Source organism: Zonotrichia albicollis, chromosome 14 (assembly GCF_047830755.1).
Source record: "Zonotrichia albicollis isolate bZonAlb1 chromosome 14, bZonAlb1.hap1, whole genome shotgun sequence".
Classification (NCBI taxonomy): Eukaryota; Metazoa; Chordata; class Aves; order Passeriformes; family Passerellidae; genus Zonotrichia; species Zonotrichia albicollis.
Window position 1 is genome coordinate 4,790,088 of NC_133832.1, and position 23,284 is coordinate 4,813,371.

General features: G+C 49.4%; 1 protein-coding gene across 3 annotated transcripts in view; it reads left to right on the forward strand.

The window, feature by feature from the left end:
* Nucleotides 1–23,284, forward strand: part of LOC102075343 (gamma-aminobutyric acid receptor subunit alpha-3) — a 117,289-nt gene that overhangs the window by 15,582 nt on the left and 78,423 nt on the right. The window contains exon 1 of one of the 3 annotated variants that reach the window (XM_074551597.1): nt 1,396–1,494. The exons of 1 other annotated variant lie outside the window; for it this stretch is intronic. In XM_074551597.1, the coding sequence (XP_074407698.1) occupies nt 1,444–1,494 (51 nt within the window). In that variant the 5' untranslated portion in view covers nt 1,396–1,443. Of the gene's footprint in view, nt 1–1,395; nt 1,495–23,284 lie in introns of those variants that run through there. One more of the 3 variants, XM_074551595.1, reaches the window with a different exon arrangement.

The following is a 23,284-nucleotide window of genomic DNA, read 5'->3' on the forward strand; positions in this document are numbered from 1 at the left end:
TTAATTTTCCTAGCAGCTCTCATTAGTAGCTGAATTTTTGAATCCCTTCCTCAGTGCTCTGCTGGTACAGCCCCTTCCCCCTGAGCCCTGCAGAGAGGCACAAACCCCCCTGGATTTCCCTGTGTGCTTTTGTGTGAGTGCTGAGCCCTGGCAGAGGCAGGAATCCCCCATCTCTGGAGGGGAGCAGAGGGGGATGGGGCTGCTGTTTTCTGCTCGATGTGCAGGGCAGAGGAATCCTCTCCAGCAGCTCCGTCACTGTGCCAGCACCAATCGCAGGCAGCACAGGGAATCCCTTTGCAGGGAGCAGCTCTGCTGAGCCCAGCCAGCTCTGACAGGGATCCCCCACACACACAGAGCCCCCCTGAGCAGCATCCCACCTCCTCCCCCCCAGAGGAATCCTCAGAGCTTCCTCTGTCCTCTGTTCTTTTGTGTCCCCCCAGCAAAACCACCTCTCTCTCTCTCTCTCCTGAATTTCTTCTGCCTCGCTCCACACCGCTCTGCAGCTTTCTGTGCTCAAAATAATTCCTGCTCAGGGAATTCCTCTCCCTCCCTGCCTGCTCTCCTGCAGTATTTCTCACTGGCCTTTGCCCTAGGAGATGTAGTTGAGCATTAGCCCAAGCATCATCTCCCACTGGTGATCTGTAGCTGACTGGATGACTTTAAAACCCTCCTGCAAAAACATCTTGTTTCAAAACCAGAGCATGAAAGAGGAAGGCTTTGCTCTCCAGGTGGGGTGCTTGCTGAGGAATTATTCTAAGCACTGAATATCTTGGTGAAGGGCTGTGTTCACCTATGGCCTGAGAAGGAACAAAATCTGGGCCTGGGAGCACCAACCCTGGCACTGCTGCCAGCATCCATCTCCTCTGCAGCCTCCTGTGATACTGGGGAGAACCTCTGTACCCACCCCACAGACTGCAGTAAAATCACCTGCACATCCCAATCAGCATATTTACTGATTGATAGGTGCTGTGCTTCTGTGGGAGGTCTTCCAGGTTGGGCTGGGTTAATCCTGGCAGCAGAACTGTTGGGCAGAGGTCTCTGGGCTGTGGTGAGGGTCTGAGTGTCAGTAGATACCCTCAGAGATGGGTCTAAGGCACTGCAGAGCCTGGGGTTTTTCATTCTTTGCTGTAATTATGGATTGTTTTTTGTTTCTGCCTCTTGTTTTAGTCTCCTTCCTCCTGCAGTGAGCTGCTGAGTTTTGTGATTCCCCTGCAAAGGGCTGAGGGAACATGAGCAATTACTGCCCCATAGAAATGGGCTGGGTTTTGCTTTTCGAGCTGGACTTACCACTCGATGAGCCTTGAGAGCAGCCTGGTTGCCAGGGTGCTGAGCATGCTGTAATGTGTGTGTGTGCATGTGCTGCAGCTGCTGCTCAGAGATTCAGGGAGGGAACAGGAGGAGGCTGTGTGTTATAACCTCCCTTTAAAATACTACAGCAGCCCAATGCCAGCTTGTGACGAGGGAAGAGCAGCTATTTTTAGCAAAACGCTTCAGGTGAGTTGAAATTTCCCCCTTTGTTGCCTGCATCTTCAAAGCTCTCGTGGAGAAACAAGGCTGATCAGCCCCTGTGGCTCCCAGTTCTCCCAGCAGCGAGGCTGCAGGCTCTGGGGTGCTGCTGCCAGGGGGTTCAGCCTGCCCTGCTCCCTGCCTCAGTGCTGGGCCATAAATGAAGGGATGTAAAACCACCAAGGGCATAAAAAGCTGCCCTGTGAGGCTGTGCCTCCTCAGTGGGCTGGGATGGTTGGAAGCTGCTCCTCGGGGTTTCTCCAGACCATGACCTGGATTGGCTGGAGGCAGGTGATGCTGGAGCTGTAGTGCCATGGAGTGTGGGCTATGGCACTCAAAGAGATTCTGGAGAACCCAGAGAGAACAAATATCCCCATGGGACCAAGAGACATGTGAAAGGTGTGTGAGGAATGGGTGCACAGACTGCAAGGGCAGGGGTTGCTTTGTTGGGATCCCTCCCTGCCTTGAGCTGTAGTGCTGCTGCACCACAATTAAAATAAAAGATCCAGATATCTGAGAATCTGCCTTGGGAAACATGAAGTGGGGCCACTAAGAAAATATTGTCTGGCAGTGAGAGTGTGGGGTGCAGGGAACCAAAAAGGGAACATGTGAAGGAACCTTGGTTCCAGCACTGACAGTGGTGCTGCTGCAGATGTGCCCCCAGGAGTGGCATCTGAATAGGTGAGGAGACACTTGTGTCCTTTTCTAATGAGGGTGAAAAGGCAGAAGGGGTTGGTAAATGGGAACTGATGCGTCAGGTTTTGGCTTTTATATTTTTCAGTTTTTGTGCTGCTTTAGTGTGTGAGTCTGGGCTTCACATGAGGGGATGGTGAGCTCTGTGCACGGAGCAGGGAGACAAAACAATTCCTGCTCTAGATGGGACCAGGGACAAACGATCCAAATCTCAGCCCAAGAGCACAAAGAACATGAAGGGTCAGATGGGACAGCCTGCCTTGTGTTGTGGAATGTCCTCACCCAGCTGTGCCAATGGGCACAGGGGGCTGAGGGTGCCACCCACCCACCCAGTGCTCCCTGCTGAGGGGGAGAACCATCCTAAACTCACTGGGTAGTGCTGAGGCTTGTTTGGCTTGTCTCTCACAGATCCTTCTCCCCAGGTGACTGGCAGAGGCAGCCCCCCAGGGAGAGCAGTCCTGTCTAACCCACTTTCACACCGAGCACTTAATGCAATGAATCTCCTCACTTTTCTCCAAGATCTTCACTTACAACAAGATCCCCTGGCACACTCTTTAAAAAAAGAAGCCTTGCTGACATGCCTTTATTGGGCTGCTCTTAAAGCTGGCACAATTAACCAGCACAGATAAGAGCTGTTCTGCAGCCTGCACTCACTCAGTAAATATTAATGCTGCCTTTTTTAAGGTGAGTGGTGTGCTCCTGTGCTGGCAGCTAGCTTGGCTGCTACAAGAAATGGCTTCACTTTTGATGAGGGTTCAAAGAAGGTTTGAGCTCTTGGAGTTTGAGGCCAGAAGGGATAATTTGAATAAGTTTTTTTTTTTTTCCTATATAGGGTATCCTGAAATTTCAGCTGGTTGACGCTTCTCAGCTGATGAGCCTTCAGCTGGATGAAGGCAGAGGAGGCATTTGGCAAGGCCAGCTCATTAGAAGGGTTGTATTTTGATTTACAGATCCCTTGTAAACAGAAGATCCTATGCTAACAGGCATGGAATGCAGTAGCAGGCAATGCAGTGCTGCCACTAAAAGTGTGTGGCTTGTGACTTTTTCCCCCTGGCTAACTTCAAGTTCTGGAGGTCACTTCTGGCAGAGAAGTGTTTCTGCATCCTCCAAGCAAGCCTTGTTTCTCACCTTCTTCCCCTCTCCTCCCCCTGGGTCAGACTAACCCAGCTTTATGCTGAATTTGGAGGGCTTTGCATCAGCAGCTTCATTTTTGGTGGTGTGAGCACCTGCAGCATCCTACTGTAGAAAAGTCCTACTGTGGGCACAAGGTGTTGGGGCTGCTTCACTGGGAGAGCAGCTCTGTGGCTCCTGGGAGGGCTCATTTGGCATTTAACCCTCACTGGGAGCTGCTGGGGGTGTCCAGAGCTGCCCCTCCAGCCCAGGGGGTTACAAATGATCCCATGGAAGGCCTGGGGTGAGTGCCAAGCAGTCCATGCTGTCACAGGATGGTGTATTAAAAATGCAGCTTATTGTCACTCCACGATTGTGTCTGGGCACAAGAGGTCACAAAAGGGAGAAGAAATCTGTCTTAAATCTTACTGGAAGGCAGATGCTAATTCTCAAGGCTGCCACAGGCTCTAACCAGTAACAATCTTGTGTTTTATTTGCTTTGTGCTGACCTGAGGCTGCCAGGGAGGTGATGAAGGTTTCTTGACCACTCATTGCACCTCCTTCATTCAATTCTGCACCTGCAGAAACCAAGGTGACTTTTGCTTCATCAAAAACCTAATTGGACAAAAAACAACAGCAAGGCTTGGTTGGTGAGAGGCTGGGTTGGGACCCTTCGCAAGAAAAAAAAAATAATATATATATATATATATATATATATGTGAAAAATGCCAATAACTTGTTTTTAAAATTTAAAAAAGTTTCATGATAATAAAATGGTTATAAAATAGCAATATAATTAGAGTAATAATAATTTGGACAATTTGGATTAGGACAATATATGATAATAGAAACAAAGAATTATGGACAGTTCAGGTACCTCTTTCTGGACAAAATAAACCCGAAAAGGGACCCACGTTAACAGAGGATTAACCCTTAAAAGCAACAGCCTGTTGCATATTCATACACCTCATACATGATGCATAAATTCCATTCAAACACAGGATTCTGTCTGGTCAGTGTCAACTTCTTCCTCTGAATCCTGACGGGGTCTTTAGGGCTGAGTGAGGCAGAAGTTCATTTCTTCTGATAACGGAGCAATAAATTCTTTTTCTCTGAAAGATTCAGGTGTCCTGTGGCTGCTATCTTGGTGTGAGTACCTCATTCCTTTCCTAAAAAAAAATCACACATACATAGTTCCTATTTTAACATTTTGTTATAACCTAAAACTATATTTAACACACTACTTAAGAAAATTAATACAGCATAACTTTCTAACATAACACATATAATATTCATTTTAATATTTGCAAAAAGCCAATCATAAAATACGCATTTTTCACATATATATATAGAGAGAAGGCAATTTATGCACCTCTCTTATACCTGGTAATGTAAATGCACATTTAGCACAGGGGGAATTGCTGGCTCCGTGGGGATTGAGGGCTGTTTGGCAAAGCAAGCACTCTGCCATCAAATGAAGAGATCAGCCACGCTTCCTGGAGCCAGCAGCCTGGGTTATATTTAACCCAGCAGTTTTCACACTGGGAGAGTAAGTACATACTTTATATCTCATTTCTGTCCTGGGTGCCATGGTGCATCACAATTGTGGCAGGGGTGATCCATTCCCCATTAACACCTTCACAGGCTGCTTAGCACATCTGAGGCTCCTGGAGGCTGGGGGAGACAGGAGAGGGAGGCAAAGGCACCTGCAGAGCCTGAAACCTCTGGTGCTGGCTCTCCTCCCTTCCCTGGCTGGTTCCTGACATCCTCCCAGACCTGCGGGGAGTGCTCAGGCAGAGCTGAATTCACTCTGGAATGTCAGGAGTGGATGAAGAGGTGAAACAAATGGAGGAAGAAGGTGCAGCCTCCCCAGCTGAGGAGTCTTGGACAGGCACAGTTTGGGATCACTGGGATGGGGCTGTGCTGTGGGCACAGTTTGGGGTCACTGGCATGGGCTGGCCCAGCCCCATCCCCAGTGGGCACAGCTGTGAGCAGCAGGTGAGCAGCACTGACAGCAATGAGCCATGGAGTGCCCAGGTGTGCTGAGCAACCACCAAAGGGAGCAGAGGGCACACAGGGGCAGGGCATCAACATGAGGGGTATAAAGGGCTGGGCTAAAGAACAAGAGCAGGTGCTTGAAACCGTCTGAGGTGAGATGATGTTACTCTGTGTGGGCAGGCACCTGGAGCCTTCTGAGGTGGTTTGGTGTCACTCTGTGTGGGTTGAAGCTTTCTGAAACTGTATGGTGACATTCTGTGTATTGTGGCTGTCTCAACTCTTGACGGTTCTGAGGCTGACCAAGAGCTGTCCTGCCCCTTGCAAGGCTTGCCTTGGACCAGGGTGATCACCACTCCCTCTCAGGGCACCTACTTCATGTGAGAAATGCTCCTCACTTTAAAAAAATCTAAAAGGTTTATAAAAACCTTATCAAAAATACAACAGAAGACTGAATAAAGAAAATATTACAGAGCTGGCAGCAGAGGATTTTTCCCACCATGTGCTCACTCACACAGTGGAGGTTTTGCCTTTTAATCCTTTAGCTCCCCCAAAGTTCTGTCCATCCATTCCTTCTCCCTGTCCAGTGATGGAGATCACTTCCTTAAACCTTGATTGGAGCTCAGGTGCTGCCATAGCAACAAGTGACCCTCCCAACTGTCCCAAACCCAGGGCACCTCCTGATGTCAATTCAAGAAGGGTAAAATATAACTCTAAATCTATAAAACTTCTCCTAGCATACATTATACATGATTTTTGCCTTTTAATTGTGAGAGTCAATCATCACATTACTCATCTGCAGCATTCAGAATGGGAGTCACCTTAACTGGCCAAGGCTGAACCAGAGTGAGATGAGCAGAAGGACCAGGATCTGTGATTGCTCTCCTGTCCTTCCTCTGGTAAATGCTGCTCCATGGAGCTGGTGCCCTGAGCTTGGCAGCCTTGGGGATGGCTCTGCTTTCCCAGAGCACGCAGACACAAGGGGTGTGATGCCTCAGCCTGGAAAAGGGGATTTCTAGTGTTGGAGCAGGGAAGGAGAGCAGATCATGCCTGGGAATGCTGATTCCCTGCTCACCCCAGAGGTGAGCTGTCCCCTCAGGCAGGGCTGAGGCACAGCGCTCTAACAGCAGAGGCAAAGGGGACCTCAAATATCACAGTGCTCATTATTTCTGTGTACCCTGGGGGAAGGTGTGGCATCCAAAGTGTTCAATTAACACTAATCAACACCCTTTCTCCTTAGGAGAGCCAGGAGTGGAGGCTGAGGGGGAGCAGGAGCCGAGCTGGAGGGTGCAGAGCTGCCCCTGGGGCTCTGAGCAGTGTGACCTCCTGCCCTGCAGGTCGAGGTTCTTCTGCCCCTCCTCTCTGTCCCATGGAATATCTGGCATCAACATCTCTCTTTACATGGAGAACTAAAAGTGCTTTACAGCAGAAGGCTTATAGACAAGGTTGCCTTAAAAAGAGGAAGAAATGGGGCATGTTATTATAGCAACATGCTCAGTGTAGCAGCAATCTGACAGCCAAGAGCACAGACCTTGCAGGACCTTAGGAACCCATCCTGAGCAGGTCTGGGAGACTGTGAGGGAGCTGAACCCATTTCCTGCAGGGCAAAGGCACTGTGGGTGCCTGCTGAGGCCTGGGATGGACTGGAGATGTGGAAAAGAGGGTTTGGAAACAGGGTCTGGAAAAGGCTGGCCAGATGTGTGCTGTGAAGGACAGAGCGTGTCCTCCTTCAGGAGAATTGTTCTCTGAGAAATGGCACTTGGGCCATGGGGTGAGAAGAGGGGCAATGCTGGCAGCTTCATTTCAGGTTAATGAAAATATGATTAACAGTTGTAATTAACTGATGAGATGGTGACTAGTTCTCTGCCCCCTCTTGATGATTGATGAGCTGAGGAGGCTGCCTGTGTCCATGTTTCTGCTTATGGCAGCACTCTGCAGCAGTTCAAACTTTCTGCCTGGGTGTGGAGGCTTTCTGTGGCTCTTGCTGCTGAGATGGGAGTGTGGAGCTGCCCTTTTGCTGAGCCCTGCCTGCCTGGGGGCTTTCATGGCAGGAATGGGGTGAGGATGTTGGTCTGTGGTGGAGCCAAGCTGGGAAATGGAACCTCATGGAGGGCTGAGCTGTAGGATTGATGGGGGTAGCATGGTCAGGATGGACAGAGACAGAGATCTCTGCAGCCAGGGCTGGAACTTGGGGTTTATTGCATTTATTGTAAAGCGCCTGGGTGCAGGGCACTGCTGGGAGCTGCAGCCACAGCTCAGAGCAGCAAAGAGAAGAGAGGGGGAGAGAGGGTGAGAGAGTAAAAGGGGTAAGAGCATAAAAGGCAAGAGCTAAGAGACAAGAGGTAAGAGCTAAGGGCATAGAAAAGTAAAGGTAAGTTCCCTTTACAATACAATAAATCATCTTCTGTGCTGAATATTCTGATTCTCACTAACCACTCTAGTACAATATACAAATCCTACAGCATTTCCATACAGCCTATAAGAATCATTACATTACCATACTGTGCTACATTTTAAACCCTAAAAACTCCTCTTTGGGCCCCTTCTGCCAAGCTGTAGGGTCTGCTGTAAGGCTTGGACCTGTCTGCAAGCAGAGGGTGTTGTTTCATCAAAAGGGGATTGCCTTCAGCCAACCACACCATTGTTTTCCCATTGTTCAGTAACTGAGATATCTCAAAGCTTGCTTTCATTTCAATCTCGCTTATAGTTTCCATATTCTCAAAATCTTTTGCCAGGCAATCATATTTATAAGGCTTTCCTGTTTCATCTTCCCCAACACTGAGCTGAGCTGCAGGAGGGGCATTTCCTGACTCAGGGGCTCCCTGTGTCTGCTGCTGTGTGCCCTGGAGCTGTGACACACACTGAGCCTTGCAGAGGGGTTTGGGATGTGCTCACAGGTTGTCCTGGAACCAGAATGTCCCAGATTCTGGCTGGGCTGGGCTGGCTGAGCTGCCGAGCCAGGCACAAAGTGCTGCCCTGCTGCTGCTGCATGCCCTGCTCAGTGAGTGCCCCTCTCCTCTCAGCAGCACGGGCGTGCCAAGGTCACAGCTGCAGAGTGCCAACCACCAGTGATGGTCCCTGCCTCTGTCTGGTCCTGGCAGTGATTATTAAACTGTGTAAAACAGGACTGAAAGTACCCATGGAGCTGAAATTGCCACCTTAAAAAGCTGGATTAAAGGTGTAGAACTATGTGGGAGCAATGCTGGAGGAAGCACTTATGAGTAGGGGAACAACTCTTGTTTATTCCAGTGTGAGGGCAGCATTTGTCCCTAGAGTGAGGACAGATGGCACCAGAAGTGCCCAAGGCAGGTCAGAAACTGGTGCTCTGTCCCATCTGAATAGCTGCTGCGTTCTCTGGAGCAATGGTGGAGGATGTGCTTTTTGCTGTAGAGGGGAGGAACAGGGCAGGTGAGCTATATTTTGTTTGTCTGATTACATATGCATGATCTAAAAAAAGTGACTCTCCATTTTCTCCAAGGATACCTGATGAGCATTAAAAATACAATTGCAGGAATAATCAGGTCAGACTTCAAACAAATGCAGGGAAACAGCTCTGTTCAAGAAATAGATACCCTGTTATGTCACACTTTGTCTGAACAGTTCTTAAAAAAATGATCTTCCTTTTGGAGATGAAACCAAGGCTTTCCAACCCAAAAGCTGTGAGTAGCCAAGGAGTTCTAGAAGGGAAGAAAAGCAAACCCCACAGTTTTATGGGGCCTCTGCAGAGCTTCGAGAAGGTATGGCTGGTGCAGGGCTGTGGAGCTTAAAATAGGTGCAAACAGAGGGATAGGACCAAGAAAGATGTGGGGATGGCCCTGGGACAGGGGACTGACCCCATTCCATGAGCCCTGCTGCTTGTGGGGCAGGGTGGGTGTGAGGAGAGCAAGGAGCCTCTTGCAGGGAGCCCTTGGTGTGTCTGTGCTAGCCCAGGCTTGGTGCAGAGTTGCTGCCTGGGTCTGGCTAAATAAATAAATAAATAAAGCTTTTTGGGGATAAATAAAGCTTTTTTGTGAGGGAGCCTTTTCTTCAGCAGTCTCAGGGTCATAGGGGCTGCCAGCTCCTGTGGGGTGTTTGCACAGGGGCAGGGAAATGGAGCTTCTCCATCCCTCCAAAACAAAGCCAGCCACTCCTCATGTATCCAGCTGGGACAGCTGTGTGGGCAGAGAACTTGTGCAGACCTGCAGGTGGGCTTTAGCCCCCTGCCTTTGCTCCTCACCTTGCTGGGGAGGTGGGCAGGCTGGGGCAGCAGAGCTTGTAACTCTAAATCTTCTGTAGACTGTAAATATACTGAGGAGCAACAGCTTGAAGAAGGAACTATCCATAGCTCAGCTTGGAAAAACATCCCAGATAAATGAAAATGCCATCTTACAGTCACTTTACCTGCAGAGGGACACTTTCATGCATCACTGGGATGCAAATGCTTGAATAAGCTTCAGTTTAAGTGGGAGTTCATCTGGGAAGGGAAAGCAGAGGTCTCCCGTGGGCATTCCCACTCACAGGGAATGCTCTGGGTGACCTCACCAGCTGTGGCACGTGTCTGCAGGTGACACTGCTATTGTTTTACAGCTTTTCACATGAGCAAGTGAGCCTGGCAAAGATACCCTGGGAGCCCTGGGCTGCCAGAAGTCCTGTGTGATAGGAGGGGAGTGAGGGAGTTGCTCTGTGTCCATCTCATTGGAAAGCTCTGTCTCTACTGGAGTCTGGAGAGTGGCTCTGAGAGCGGTCTCCCTCCTGAAGAACCAGGGAGTTCCATCACTTCTTTGCAGGTGTAAATATGTGGTTTTGCACACCCAGGTCACTGCTGCTGCCCAGTAAGCTGTTGTCAGTGGGCTGGGGCTGTGAGGGGCCTGTCCCAAAACCAAAAACCTCGTTCAGTGCTACAGGCTAGGGGCAGAGTGGTTGGGAAGAGGCTCAGCAGAAAAAAGCCTGGGGTTGCTGGTTGGCAGGGGCTGAACATGAGCCAGCAGTGCCCAGGTAACCCTAGAAGACCTGTGGCACCTGGCTGGCATCACAAATAGTGTGACCAGGGCAGTGTTTGTTCCCCTGTGCTGGGCGCTGCTGAGGCCACACCCGTGCCCAGCTCTGGCCCCTCAGCTCAGGAGGGACGTGGAACTGCTGAAGGAATAAAGCTGGGGAAGGGTCTGGAGCACAAATCCCGTGAGGAGAGGCTGAGGGAGGTGTGGGGGCTCAGCCTGGAGGAAAGGAGGTTCAGGGGAGTCCTTATGGCTCTGCACAACACCGGGCAGGAGGGGGAGCCGGGTGGGGTCAGGCTCTGCTCCCGGGGGACAGGGACGGATCTCAGGGACAGGGTCACAGGGATGGATCACAGGGACAGGGTCAGAGGGACAGGATCACAGGGATGGGTCACAGGGACGGGATCTCAGGGACAGGGTCACAGGGATAGATCACAGGGATGGGATCACAGGGACAGGGTCACAGGGACAGGATCTCAGGCTGGGCCAGGGGAGGTTCAGGGTGCACATCAGGAGTAAATTCTTCACAGAAAAGGTGATTAGACCAATTAGAGTGATTGGAATGGGCTGCCCAGAGAAGTGCTGGAGTCACCATCTCTGGAGGTGTTTGAGCAAAGACTGGACGTGGCGCTCGGTGCCATGGTGCTGTTGACAAGGTGGCAATCCCTCGGAGGCCGGACTCGGTGATCCCAGAGGTTTTTCCTGACCCAATTAATTGATGGATTCTGTGCCATCCGCGCCGGGCCGGGGCCGCTGCCGCTCCCCCCGCGGCGGGCAGGGGGCGCCAGACCCCGCGGAACGGGCGGGGACACCGGGGGAACAAAGGGGACAGCGAGCCTGCCCTGCCCTGTGCTGGGGCACAAAGGGGAAAGTGAGCCTGGCACGGACTGCCCTGTGCTGGGGGACAGAGGGGACACCGGGGACATGTGGGACACCGGGGACAGCGAGCCCTGGCACTGCCCTGTCCAGCCCCGTCCTGGGGGCACCGGGGACAGCAGTGCTGGCTGGGACATGGACAAGATTGTCCCCCTCTGCTCCCACCTCGGGCGCTGGGGCAGTTTTGGTGGCACAGTGTAAAGGGCTCTGAAGCTGTTAGTGCCCAAAGGAGGCTGCGGGGTGCTGAAGGGTCTGGAGCTGCTGAAGGGCCTCAGTCTGGTCAGCCCAGAGAAGGGCAGAGGCCTCAGAGGCCTGCAGCTTCTTCCCAGGGGACAGCACCAACCTCTGACCCATCACAGGTCCGAGGGGATAGCTGAAGTTGTGTCAGGGGAGGTTTAGCTGTGTATTAGGGACAGGTTTTTCCCCCAGAGGGTGCTGGGGCACTGGAACAGCTCCCAGGGCAGCGCTCACAGCAGCTCTGACAGAGCTCACGGAGCCTTTGAACAACGCTCTGGGGCACAGGGTGGGACTGTGGGGTGTCCTGTGCAGGGCCAGACTTTGCTCCTTGTGTGTCCCTTCCAGCTTGGGATGTCCTGTGAGTCACTTGTGGTGCTGGGGCTGCTCAGAGCCATGTGTGGCAGTGCTTGTCAGGGCCAGCCCAGTCTGGATGTGGCTCCTGCACTGGACCCCTCTGGGACAGCACATTGTGCCAGGGACAGCACCCCGGGTTCAGGGCTGGGCAATGCACGGGGATTTCTCCCTCTGGAGCAGTTGACTCCAGGCTCACATTGATTTCCATTTGAGTCAGGCACTGCCTAAAAGGCCCAGAGGGAGCTTGCACAGCATCTGTATTGCTGCAGCTTCCAGAGCCAGCCTTGCCAAGGCTCTCAGGGTGTGAATTCCCTCTCAGCTGAGGGAATCCCTCTGCAAGCTCCCTCTCAGGGATGCCTTTCCAGTCTCCTGACACAGGGAGAGTTCTGATAATCACCTCCAGAGCAAAGAGGTCCTGCCCTGCACAGCCCAACACCTTCCCAGGTATGGTTTCACTACCCTGGGCAGTGCAGGAAAATGTGTAGCTGTTCTCATCACAGACCCATGGAATGCCTTGGTTTGGCAGGAACCTTAAAGATCATCCCATTCCAGCCCCCTGCCATGGGCAGGACCACTCCACTATCCCAGCTTGCTCCCAGCCCCATGCTACCTTGAACACTTGCAGGGATGGAGTAGCCTCAGCTTCCATGGGCAACCTGTTCTGGCACCTGCCCACCCTCATAATAAAGAATATTTTCCTAATATCCAATCAAAACCTGCTGTCTGACAGTTTGAATCCATTTCCCATTGTCCTGTCACTCCATCCCTTGTTGATTGTCTCTCTCCATGTTTCCTGTGGCTCCTTCAGGTCCTGGAAGGCCAAAATGAGGTCACCCCAAAGCTTCTCCTCTCCAGGTTGAACAATCCCAGCTCTCCCAGCAGAGCTGCTTCATCCCTCTGATCACCCTGGTGCCTGCTCTGGACTGGTTCCAGCAGCTCCAGCTGCTCCCTGTGCTGAGATCCCAGAGCTGAGGGCAGCTCTGCAGGTGGGGTCTCACCAAAAGATGTCACAGCAGCAAGGACTGTCACCCCCCAGCACCTGAGCAGCTTCCCAGGGGTGCAATCCCCCTGTGAAACACCTCTCATGGATTCAGGGTGTTACTCAAACCCCTCCTCACAGCCAGGGCTAGGCTGGGACCTGTTCTGCACCAATTATTGCTCAGCACTACCTGGCTCAGGGGCTCTGTGGTTTGCCTTTGCAGTTTTACTTTGCAAACTGGTTCCTATTATCAGCCCAGGTTCAAAAAAGTGTCTTTAACAGCAAGTTAAACCCCTTTCCTCTCTCTTTTTTTTTTTTTTTTTCCCAAGAGGGATGTCTCAGCACAAGAGTTGAACCTGCTTTAAATGGGTGGTTTCTCATCCATTTTCACATGACAAAGCTTTTTTTTGTTCTGGTTTATTTTTTTAACCTTCTAATGTGAAGACTTACGAGGCCTTTCCACCTCCCTCAAAGTGATAAAAACCTCTCATTGCTTTTCAGGCCGGTAAAATGGGAGTGAAGAAAGGGACTAAGGCAGTAACTACCTGCTCAAATATTCTGACTTCTTTGTCACTCAGGTGAAAATAGAAGGATGAAAAGGAGAAAAGAGCTGAAAGAGATTGTTCTGTTTCCTCTGAAAAATTCATCTTTTTTATTGCTGGTCTGGCTTGTAGAGAGCCTTAAGTGGATACATAAGACCTTACAGAAAAAAAGTGGATTTTTCAAAAGTTTCATTTTACATTTTTAAAGTAAAAATGGTTGGAGTTTTTTTCTTTTTTTAGAGGAATGGTAAAAAATCCAGTGGAACAGGAGACAAAATACTGGACTACAAAGATATCTGGGGCAAGGTGCCCTGAAGATGTGGCATAAAGAATCAAACCAAACTGCCTGAGGATGGTTGGGATGGGAAGCAATCTCTGCCTGCAGAAGCCTCAGGTGGGAAGGGCTGAATTTCCTGAGGAAACCAAGAATTACAGGTGGCCCAGGGAGCCTCCACGGGCAGAGGCCACCCAAAAGCTGCTCTGTGACCACACGTGTGGCTGCTCCACACTCTCCATCAAAAACATCACATGGAACGCAGAACATTAAATCCACATGAGGAATCCTCTCCTGGCCAGCAGCAGTTGGCCATCCCCAGCTGTTCCAGATGTGTTTGCTGTGGGCTGGAGGCCAGGGACAGCTGGCTGCTGCTCTGCCAGGCTCCAGCCGCAACTGCGAATCCCGAGCCAGGCAAAGGCATCAGATGGCTGAAAATCCTCCCCAGAGCCCGTGGTGTGTCCTCTTTGGTGTGGCAGCTGTAGGGGGGCTTAGCAGAGCTTCCTGGGGGTGCTTTTCATGGTTTTGAGGATGTCTGCAGTCTGCTTTCACAGGACTTTATGCATGTCAGCCCTGCTTTCATACCTGTGCCCACTGTTCCTCTCCCCTGACCTCTGCACTCTGGATATCTTTTATTTTACAGCCAGGGGTTCAGAGCAAATGAAGTACTGGCTCTTTGATCAGCCTTTTCAAGAAGTTGTGCTTCCTTGTCAGCAGCTGAGCTTTTTTTCAAACCTGGTATTCTCTATTAGTCTTTTTGGCCTAAAATTTTTCTTTTGTGGTGCCTGGGCTCTTGTTTGGTATTTTGCTGCTGTTTTTCTGTCGTGTTTCTGCTGTTTGTGCCTTTTTTATTTGGTTGGGGGTATTTTTTCCTACCTTAATTTTTAACCTTCTGCTCTTTGCCAAGTCTTTTCTCTGCTGTGCATCCTGATGTTACTGAAACGTTTTAGCAGTGAAGCCTGAAGTTCAGGGAGATGAAAATTGAATCTGCCTCTCTTACCTTACCCCACCCCTGGCTGTGCATATGCATCAATACAGCCCAATTATGTGACCCCCACTGCTCCTCTCCCCAGCACCTCTGCCTCCCTGAGCACTCACATTCAATGTGGCTTTTAGGGTTTTTTCTCTTCCCTATTGTACAATCTGCTCCGGGTAGTACTCATCACCATTGTATTAGAGTGCTTCACACATGGTAATGAATTTAATTTCACACCACCACTACTGGAAGACAGGTTATTTTTAGCCTCTCTTTAAATTTGTGAGAATTGACATGCAGAGCTTCAAGCAGGGGAGCACTGGATGCTTTTGGCTGTCAAGCTGGAGATCTCTGGTGGTTTGATTTTGGAATATTTAACCCCAGAGTGCTGAGTTTGTGAGGGTCCCCAGGACGAGGTGAGAGAATCTGACTCCATGTTCTCAGAAGGCTGATTTCTATTCTATTCTATTCTATTCCTATACTAAAGAAAGAGAAAGGCTTAACAAGAACGAATACATATTATTATATTATATTATATTATATTATATTATATTATATTATATTATATTATATTATATTATGCTATACTAAAGCTATACTAAAGAAAAAGAAAGGCTTAACAAGAATGAATAATATTAATATAATATATTATGATATGATATGATGACATTATATGATTGATATTATATTATGCTATACTAAAACTATACTAAAGAAAGATAAAGGCTTAGCAAGAATGAATAATAAAAACTTGTGACTCCTCAGAGCCTTGACACAACTGGCCATGATTGGCTGTTAAGTTAAAACAATTCACATGTTTGGATAAACAATCTCCAACCACATACCAGAGCAGTAAAACACAGGAGAAGCAAATGAGATAATATTGTTTTCCTTTTTCTCTGAGGCTTCTCAGATTCCCAGGACAAAATCCAGGGCAAAGAGGATTTTTCAGAAAATGTGCCAGTGACAGCAGAGGGTTCTCTGCAGGGCAGCTGCCCTTGAGGAGGAGTAAGGGGAGCCTGGCACAGCTGTAGGTCAGACCCAGGATGTCTCTTACACCTCTGAGAACCAAAGCAAGTGGCTCCCTATGGAAACTTGGGATCAAATCCTTCTGTAAGAGCCAGAGACAGCACCTGCTGTCACACTGTGCCCTCCCAAAGGAGCATCCCCTGTTTTCCTGCAGCTTCATGGCTGTCTGCTGTCTGTCCCTACTTATCAGCTACAAATAGCGGCTCCTGTAAACAGGAACTGCTGCTCCTGCATTGTGCTAATTCCATCTGGGACACACATCTGGCTGGCTGCAGGAGCTGGAGGTGCTAGGAGGGGGGTAAGGGGGTTCTGTAATTAAACACTCTGGTAATTTGCTGCTCTTCTGTCTGTGTGTGAGGGCACGGGGGCTGCTCTGAACACTGGCACTCCTGATTGCAGTGCTTGACTCCCTGACCTCGTGGATATTGCTTCTGGAGAGGCTTCACAGGCTGCTGGCAGCAGACACTTGTGGCCATCGCAGTGTTTATGGGCTCTGGTCCCCTCCCCACGTGCCCTGGCTGCTCTTTCTGACCCAAAATCCCATGTTTTCAGGCCAGCATTTGACCAGTGTGGCCTTTTCTGAGCTGCTCCTACCTCCCCCATCAATCCCAAAATCCCTGTGCTCACAGGTAGACCTGTCAGCCACTGAACTCCTTCCTGTCCCTTTCAATTATTCCATGTCTTCCTACCCCTCCAAATACCTTCCTCAGCTTTCTGTGCCAACTCCAAGGAGACCCTGCTCTCACCACAGCTGGCAAAGCTGAACTGAGTTACAGCTACCCCAAACAGCAGCAGCCTCCTGGCACAAAGGTGCTGGAGTGTAGGGGGACACAGTATGGGTGAATGAAGGTGGTATAGAATGTAATCTTATCCCCAGTGAGTTGCAGCTGGACCAATTACTAGAGATTAGGAGCAGGCCTGATGTTAACAGGCCACAGCTGTAGCCAATAAGAACAGTGTTATAAAAGAATGGATTGGTGGGCTCTGGAGTCAGATGGTTACTGCAAGGACTATGAGGAGTCAGTGCTTAGAGGAGCTGCCTATGAGAACCATTGAGGAGGTATGAAACTCTGGTGGTATGGAATCCTTGCACTATAATGACAATAGAGCTCTTGATATATAAGACAACACTGGAAGATGAATCCTAAAGGAGGAGGGAGTTCTGCACTCAGGCCCTCCCTGGACACTGAGTGTATTCAGATTTATTCCTGCTGTGGGTGGTCAGTGTATGCTTTTTGAAAGGTTGCTCCAGGGCTGAGTGCAGCCCAGCTCCCTGCAGCAGCAGGGGACATCTATGCTCCTTTGTCCCTGGCGTTTCTGCTCCTGTGAATTGTGGTGTTGGCCAACACCCCATCAGGGATAATGACATGGACTCTAGGCAATGCCATGTGATCCTTCTCCTTGTGGATGGATGCTGGGGTTGGCTCGGCAGTACAGCCCCAGAGCTGGGATGTCAGCGAGGCACAGGAGAGCAGTGCAAGTGGAAAGGAAGGTGGCAATTCCTGCTGGAATATGTGACTAATTGCTGTGCTTTGAATCCAGGGGATTTGAGAAATGTCTGTACAGAGGCTGATTAATTAGTGGTGATGTCATTCTACCGGCAATTCCAGGGCAGGCCGGCTGAAACAACACCTTTGGATGTAGATTTAATCCTCAACAGAGTGTTCTGCACTGGAGTGCATAATGTGGAGCTGCTTTAAGGCAGCCACAGGGAAGCTGGAAATCCTGCCTCTGGCAGGGCAGGGAAAGTGAATTTTTTGCCCTTTTGTTTTGCAGTTTGATTGAGGAGTGTGAGCCGGTGCCTGTCTCAGGGTGATCACTTGGACTTTCTGAGTCCTGGGGATGTTGTAGTTTCACCAGGTTACCCTCCTGCTCAGCAAAACTTTCCTGTAGTGTCACAGACATCTTTTATGAAAAATCTTTTCTTTAGGATTTTTCTTCCTGAGAAACTGAGAGGCCTCAGGAACAAAATGTAAACAATGATTATCTGCTGCTGTGGAATGCAACAGGTGCATCTGTGATTGGCCCATGTTTGATGTTTGTAATTAATGGCCAATCACAGCCCAACTAGCTCAGAGAGTCCAAGCCACAAGCCTTTGTTATCATTCTTTCTTATTCTATTCTTAGCTAGCCCTCTGATGAAATCCTTTCTTCTGTTCTTTTAGTATAGTTTTAATGTAATATCTATCCTAAAATAATAAATCAAACCTTCTGAAACATGGAGTCAGATCCTTGTCTCTTCCGTCATCCTGGGACCCCTGTGAACACGGTCACACTGTAGCATGCCCTCCCTGCCTTCTTTGGCATCCTGAGACTGCTTTACTAAACCCCTACACCCTCAAAAAAACAGGAAGGGGTGAAATTTTGTGTTCATATTGTGTTGGGCTGAATGCAGGGCTACCTTGCTGAACTTCATTGCCATGCTCTGCAGAAAAAAGCTTGAATTTGGATGAATCTCTACATGTTGACAAAATGGCCCTTTGGTAAAAGCTTCCTCATGTGGGGACAAAGCTTCCACCATTCCTTCCTAACAGTGTTGAAGTAAAAAACATGGTTGGGCTTCTCTTCTTGCAATAGTCTGCCAAAGCCTTTTCTGCCTGGGGGTTGCTTTGGTTTTGTGGAAAAAAGCAGAAATAAGTAAAGACTTCTGGGGCTGTTGGGGTAAAGTAGAGCCAAACCTTCTCCTTCCCCCACGGCTTCTTTTCAGTGTCTTTTCTTCTCGCAGGTTCTGCTTTCTTCCCACTTGATTTTTTTTTCCCCCTCCTCTTTATATAATTTTTTTCAATTTTGTTGTTGGCAGCTCCTCTGTTTCAGATCCTCTTCAAATTTAATTAATGTGCTGCTTATTCCCTCTTCCAGATCGGTAATTATTATACTTAATAAGAGCAGATCTAGCCCTGATCTGTGCATTACCTCCTGCTATCCCAACCCTTTCCAGCATGTTACAGCTCACAGCAATGCAGCAGCACACCAGCCCATGAAAAAAGGTCAGAGGGGCTTCCTTGGCAAAAAAAGAGCAAAAATACCTCATGAAAGACCTAGGGAAAGCCAGTTTGTGTTGTTAAACAGAAGGTGGAACGAGAAGGGGCTGGAGTGGTTCTTTCCCTGCCCCAGCTCCTGACAGGTTGGATGGATCCAGATTTGCAGATCCAAGGTCCCTTCTGCTGCTGCTGCTGGCAGAACACGTGAGCCTGCTCCCCTTGTGGAACAGGGCTGTGGGCTCCTGGAATTCAGCACAGCTCTTTCTTTTCTCTCTGCCTTCCTAATTATCATCTCTGCATCTGCTAATTGTCAGGTTTGCATCAAATCTTGGCGGTTTGTGCGTGGAGAAATTTCCACTTATGGAAGAGGGAGAAAAACCCCTGTCCTTCTGACAAGCTCTGTCAGGGGCCCTTTGAGGACCTTGGAGATGTTCCACACCACCAAACACCACCTCCATCACCTGGGAAGCTTTCTGGGGGCTGCATAGCTAATGCTTCCCACTGATCCTTTGTGTAAGAAAAGTAACAAAGTAGCCTGATTAACCAGGATTGAAGGAATTAAGGCTGTGTTTGTGGAGATAGTGATCAATGAGGTCCCTTTTAACACACTTGTTACTCTGGGCTTCCTTTGATTGGCATTTCAGGAGCTACACACCATAAATTACCTTGATGGATTCCCGTGTGCACCTGAATGTAAAAGAGATGAGGCAGAGGGTTATTTTAGTTAATATTCCAGTGTGTGGCTTGCCAGGTGCTGTGCAGCTCCTGCCTTGACTCACAACCTCTGTTCTCTCACTCCTCAAGTCCTGTCCCACAGAAATAGCTCTGCAGCTGCCCTCGAACCTGCCTCTGGGCTTTCTGGAGCTCCCAAATCCCCTGACCCACGAGTCTCTTTCCTTAAACAGTTTGTGCCTTGAGGAGGGAGCAAGTGCTGTGAGGCTGAGGCAGATTAATTACTGACACAAACTCTTGGCAGGACCTTGCAGCTACTCCCAGGTGCCCAGCTGGGGTTGCTGGCTTGGAGAATTAGCTACAGAAATGTTCCTGGGTGCATGTGGGTCCATGGGAGAAATTCTGGTGCCCCCCACTGCAGCCCATTAGCTCAGTGAAGTGAGAGGCTGCCTTCCTTGCATTAGAAAGCACTTGAGGATGTCATTTACTCAGGCAGATTTCCCAGCTGACTGAGCATTCTTATTCCACTAATTACAAATCAAGAGGGTGGTGTGTGCATTGGCTCCCAGACAGGAGGAGCTCTCCTCCCTAATGGTGGGGCTGGCTGGACTGGGGAAGCAGAAAGGATCCTGGCCATTATTATCCTCTCCTATCAGCTGGAACAAAGTAAAGCTCAGAACCTCTGAGTGAATCCTACAAAGATGCTGCAGCCTGGTGCTCTCTACATTGCTGGGCCCAATTCCAGCAGGTGAATTCTGCATAATCTTTCTTAATGGACGCTCCTCTGTTGGACAAGATATTTAATACTCTGCTTGTTTGATTTGTTATATATTGGTGATTTGTTAATAACGTACAGATGTAAGCTTGTCGTAGAGGGAGGACCCTGGTTACTCATTCTAGCGTTAATTATCCTATTTAAATATAGGTTAGTCTGTCAATGGGGAGGAAGTCATGAAGTTCTTATATTTTTGTAGTGTGGAGCTTTAACACACTCTTTGTTGATTGCTGCTTGAATGCAGGTGGGTTCTGTCAGCACTGGAGCTCACTCAGAGCCAGGACCTCCACTCATTCTGGCTGCTGCTGTGGAAAATTCACCAGAACAGCTCAGCACCCCACAGAAAGGGAGCAGCTAACCTGAATATTTGGTAGCTTTTGACCAATGTTGTCTTATCCAAACTGCTCTCAGCTGCTGTGGGAGGGAGAAGACAGAGGAGAAGTTGCTGGTTTCAGTTTCCCAGTACTGAATGCTGGTGGGTTTTGGGATGTGGAGTGGAAACCACACAGCCCAAGCAGCTTCAGGGCTTCCTGCAGTGTAGGGCTGTTCTGGATCACACAGCTTGGCCTGTTGTGGCTATTGCTGGTTTGGGGGAAATTACAGCATCTCTTTTCTCATTTTGAGTGTCCCTGGGTCTGTGTTTCCCTGTTTAGCTGAGGCAGGCTGCATTTCCAGAGGCTCCATGTCCCAGTGCCAGGCACTGGGAGCAGCAGAACATCTGCCTGTGCCCGTGCCCTGCGGCGCTTCCTCCCGTGCAGAGCTGTTCTGCTCCTCCTTCCTGTCACCAAAAGCACAACTCCCCTGGCTGTTTGTCTGTGACCTGTTTACACCAAGCAGCCCCTCCTGAAGCTGGCAGGCCCTGGCAGAGGCTGAGATCAGCTGTACACGTGCAGCCACAGCTCCAGCTGGAGCCTCCAAAGCGCTGTGCCAGGGAGGAGCTCCCACTGCCTGCCCTGGCACCACAGCCTGGTGCCTGCCTCAGTGCTGGCCCAGTTCTGGCAGCAAACTGCTGCTGGGGTGTGTAATGCACGGGACTGAGTGTGCTCCAGGGATTGGGGGTCTCCACCAGCCGTAGGGAAGTGAGGGAAGGCCAGGAGCTGCACTGATGGCTAAGCCAGTCCCCCAGCCCCAGCTGTGCAGCATGAGGAGCTGTGTGTGTAACAGCGGAGTCGTGGGGCTCTGAGCTGCTCCTTTTGTTGTGCCTTTCTGCCAGGACAAGGCTAACACACTAACCATTTCTGAGAATGATGCCTTAAGCTTTAGCTTTTTTATTTTTCACATCCTGCACTGCATTAGTATGAAGCTCTGAACTCCATACAGAGTGTTGGGAAGCTCTCTTCAGTTTGGTCAGACAGAACAATCCTTCCAGGCCTGAGAGCCAAGGATGCCATCACAGCCAAAAAGTATAAGCATTTTTTTTTTTTTTTAATTAGGGGGAAGCAAACTGAGGGAATGTGAATGTGAATTACCTGAAGTTGTAATTGGGGAACCAAACTTATATCAGCCCAAAGAACTCATGACCACTGTCCATCTTGGGTATAACCTCTGCCAGGCTCCTGCACTGCCCAAGGTGTGCCTGTTAAAGGCCTTTAATAAATACCCACTTTTTTATTTTAACTCTCTCTGCCCTTTGCTCTAGGTAGCCATTCCAGACACCAAGTTCCTCCTTTCATTAACCACTGAGCTGCTGGGTCAGCCTCAGCTTCCATAAGCGTGGCTCCAGCAGCCAGGGCTTGGAATGGCCTGGCCCTTGCAGGCACCTTAACATCATTAAGAGCACTTCTTACCTGGGTCTCTGCTGGTCTTCTTCAGTTAATTCACCGTTAGGCACTGCCTCAGACTTCCTGTGCTCCCTGTAAACTTCACCAAACGTGACAACATCTGAATCCTTCCAGGGACCGTGGCACAGGCAGCGTGGTGACATTTAGAGCTCTTGTTACAGGAGCAGGTTCAGCTGAGGTCTTTGAGAATCTTCTGCTCTGCTGCTGACAGGCTCTGTCCACAACCACACTGCATGGGTGACTCTCCTGTTTGATGGAAAGGAGCCTGAGATGGCTGTTTTGAGAGAAATACACTCAGAGTCCAGGTGTGGTAGGTCCTGAGTGCACCAGAGCTCACTCTTCCCTGGGGGTTTATTCTCCTAAAGGCCTTTGCACCCGAAGCTCAGCAGCATCTTGGTGCCAGAAGGCTGCTGATGTAAACTGAGCTCAGTTTATCAAGCTGTGATGAGACCAGGGTCTCCTCTGAGTTGCTGAGGAGAGTGTTTGGAACGAAGACCTGCTATCACATATTGCATGAAACATGAACAGAGGGCATTTTCCAAACGCTTCAGCTGCCGTTGTCAACCCCAGCAATTTTTAGTGTGAACCTCCTGATATCTGGCCTTGTTTCAAGTTCTAGGTTTTGGCTCCCTGCCACTCGATTCCTTCTGAATAAAAATTGAGTTCACAGCTTTGTGGGTGCAGAGAAAAACTCAGAAGGACCCAGGATCAGAAAAAAAACAAGCACAAACAGGGACTCTCAAAGCCAGCCTTCGTAAGCACTTGATTTAGGTGTTAGGTATCTAAATTGTTTCAGAATATTTGGAGTTGACAAGCATGTGCAACGTTAGAAATAGAAATGCTGAGGCATCGAAAACCTTATGACTCCACAGGGGGATCTTTGAACTGATGCTGCTGTTGTAGCTGCAGAACAGAAAACAGGGAGCATGTGAACAGGTCTTTCTCTCCAGGTTTATTTTTGCTCTTGCCAAGGGACTGCAGGACAAATACAGTCTCTTTCAGGCTCATTAGCTTTTATGAATTTGTTCCACTGCCAGCACATAGCTTTTGAATTTCGAGACAACTCCCCCTGCTAAAAGAGCTCTGGTACTTCTGCATGGAGTTGGACCTGGCTTCTGGAGATTTGGATGGCACGTTTTGTCATAGAAACAAGACTCCAGCTCTGCTTTACCAGGATCTGCCTAGACACAGCCCTTGAGCTCTGCAGTGCCTTGCAGGGAGGGATTTTAGCTCTGTGAGGTGTTGTCTGGTATGCGTGTTGACCATCTGTGTGAAATGAAGATTTACAGCCATCCTGATGGTCATTGATGGGTTTCCTTGGGTTTGTCTAAGCTATTGGTAAACCCTCAGATACACTGGAAGCCTCAGCTAAGGCAACAATGATTGTGGTCTTGTGTAGAAACACTGCAGGCATCCCTTGGGATTATATATCAGTGGATACATTGATCAGTTCCTCTCAGGGAATGTGCAAAGGTGAGGGAAAAAAATATCTTTTCCACTAGTGCATGTTTGGTTGTGGATTGTGAGTGAT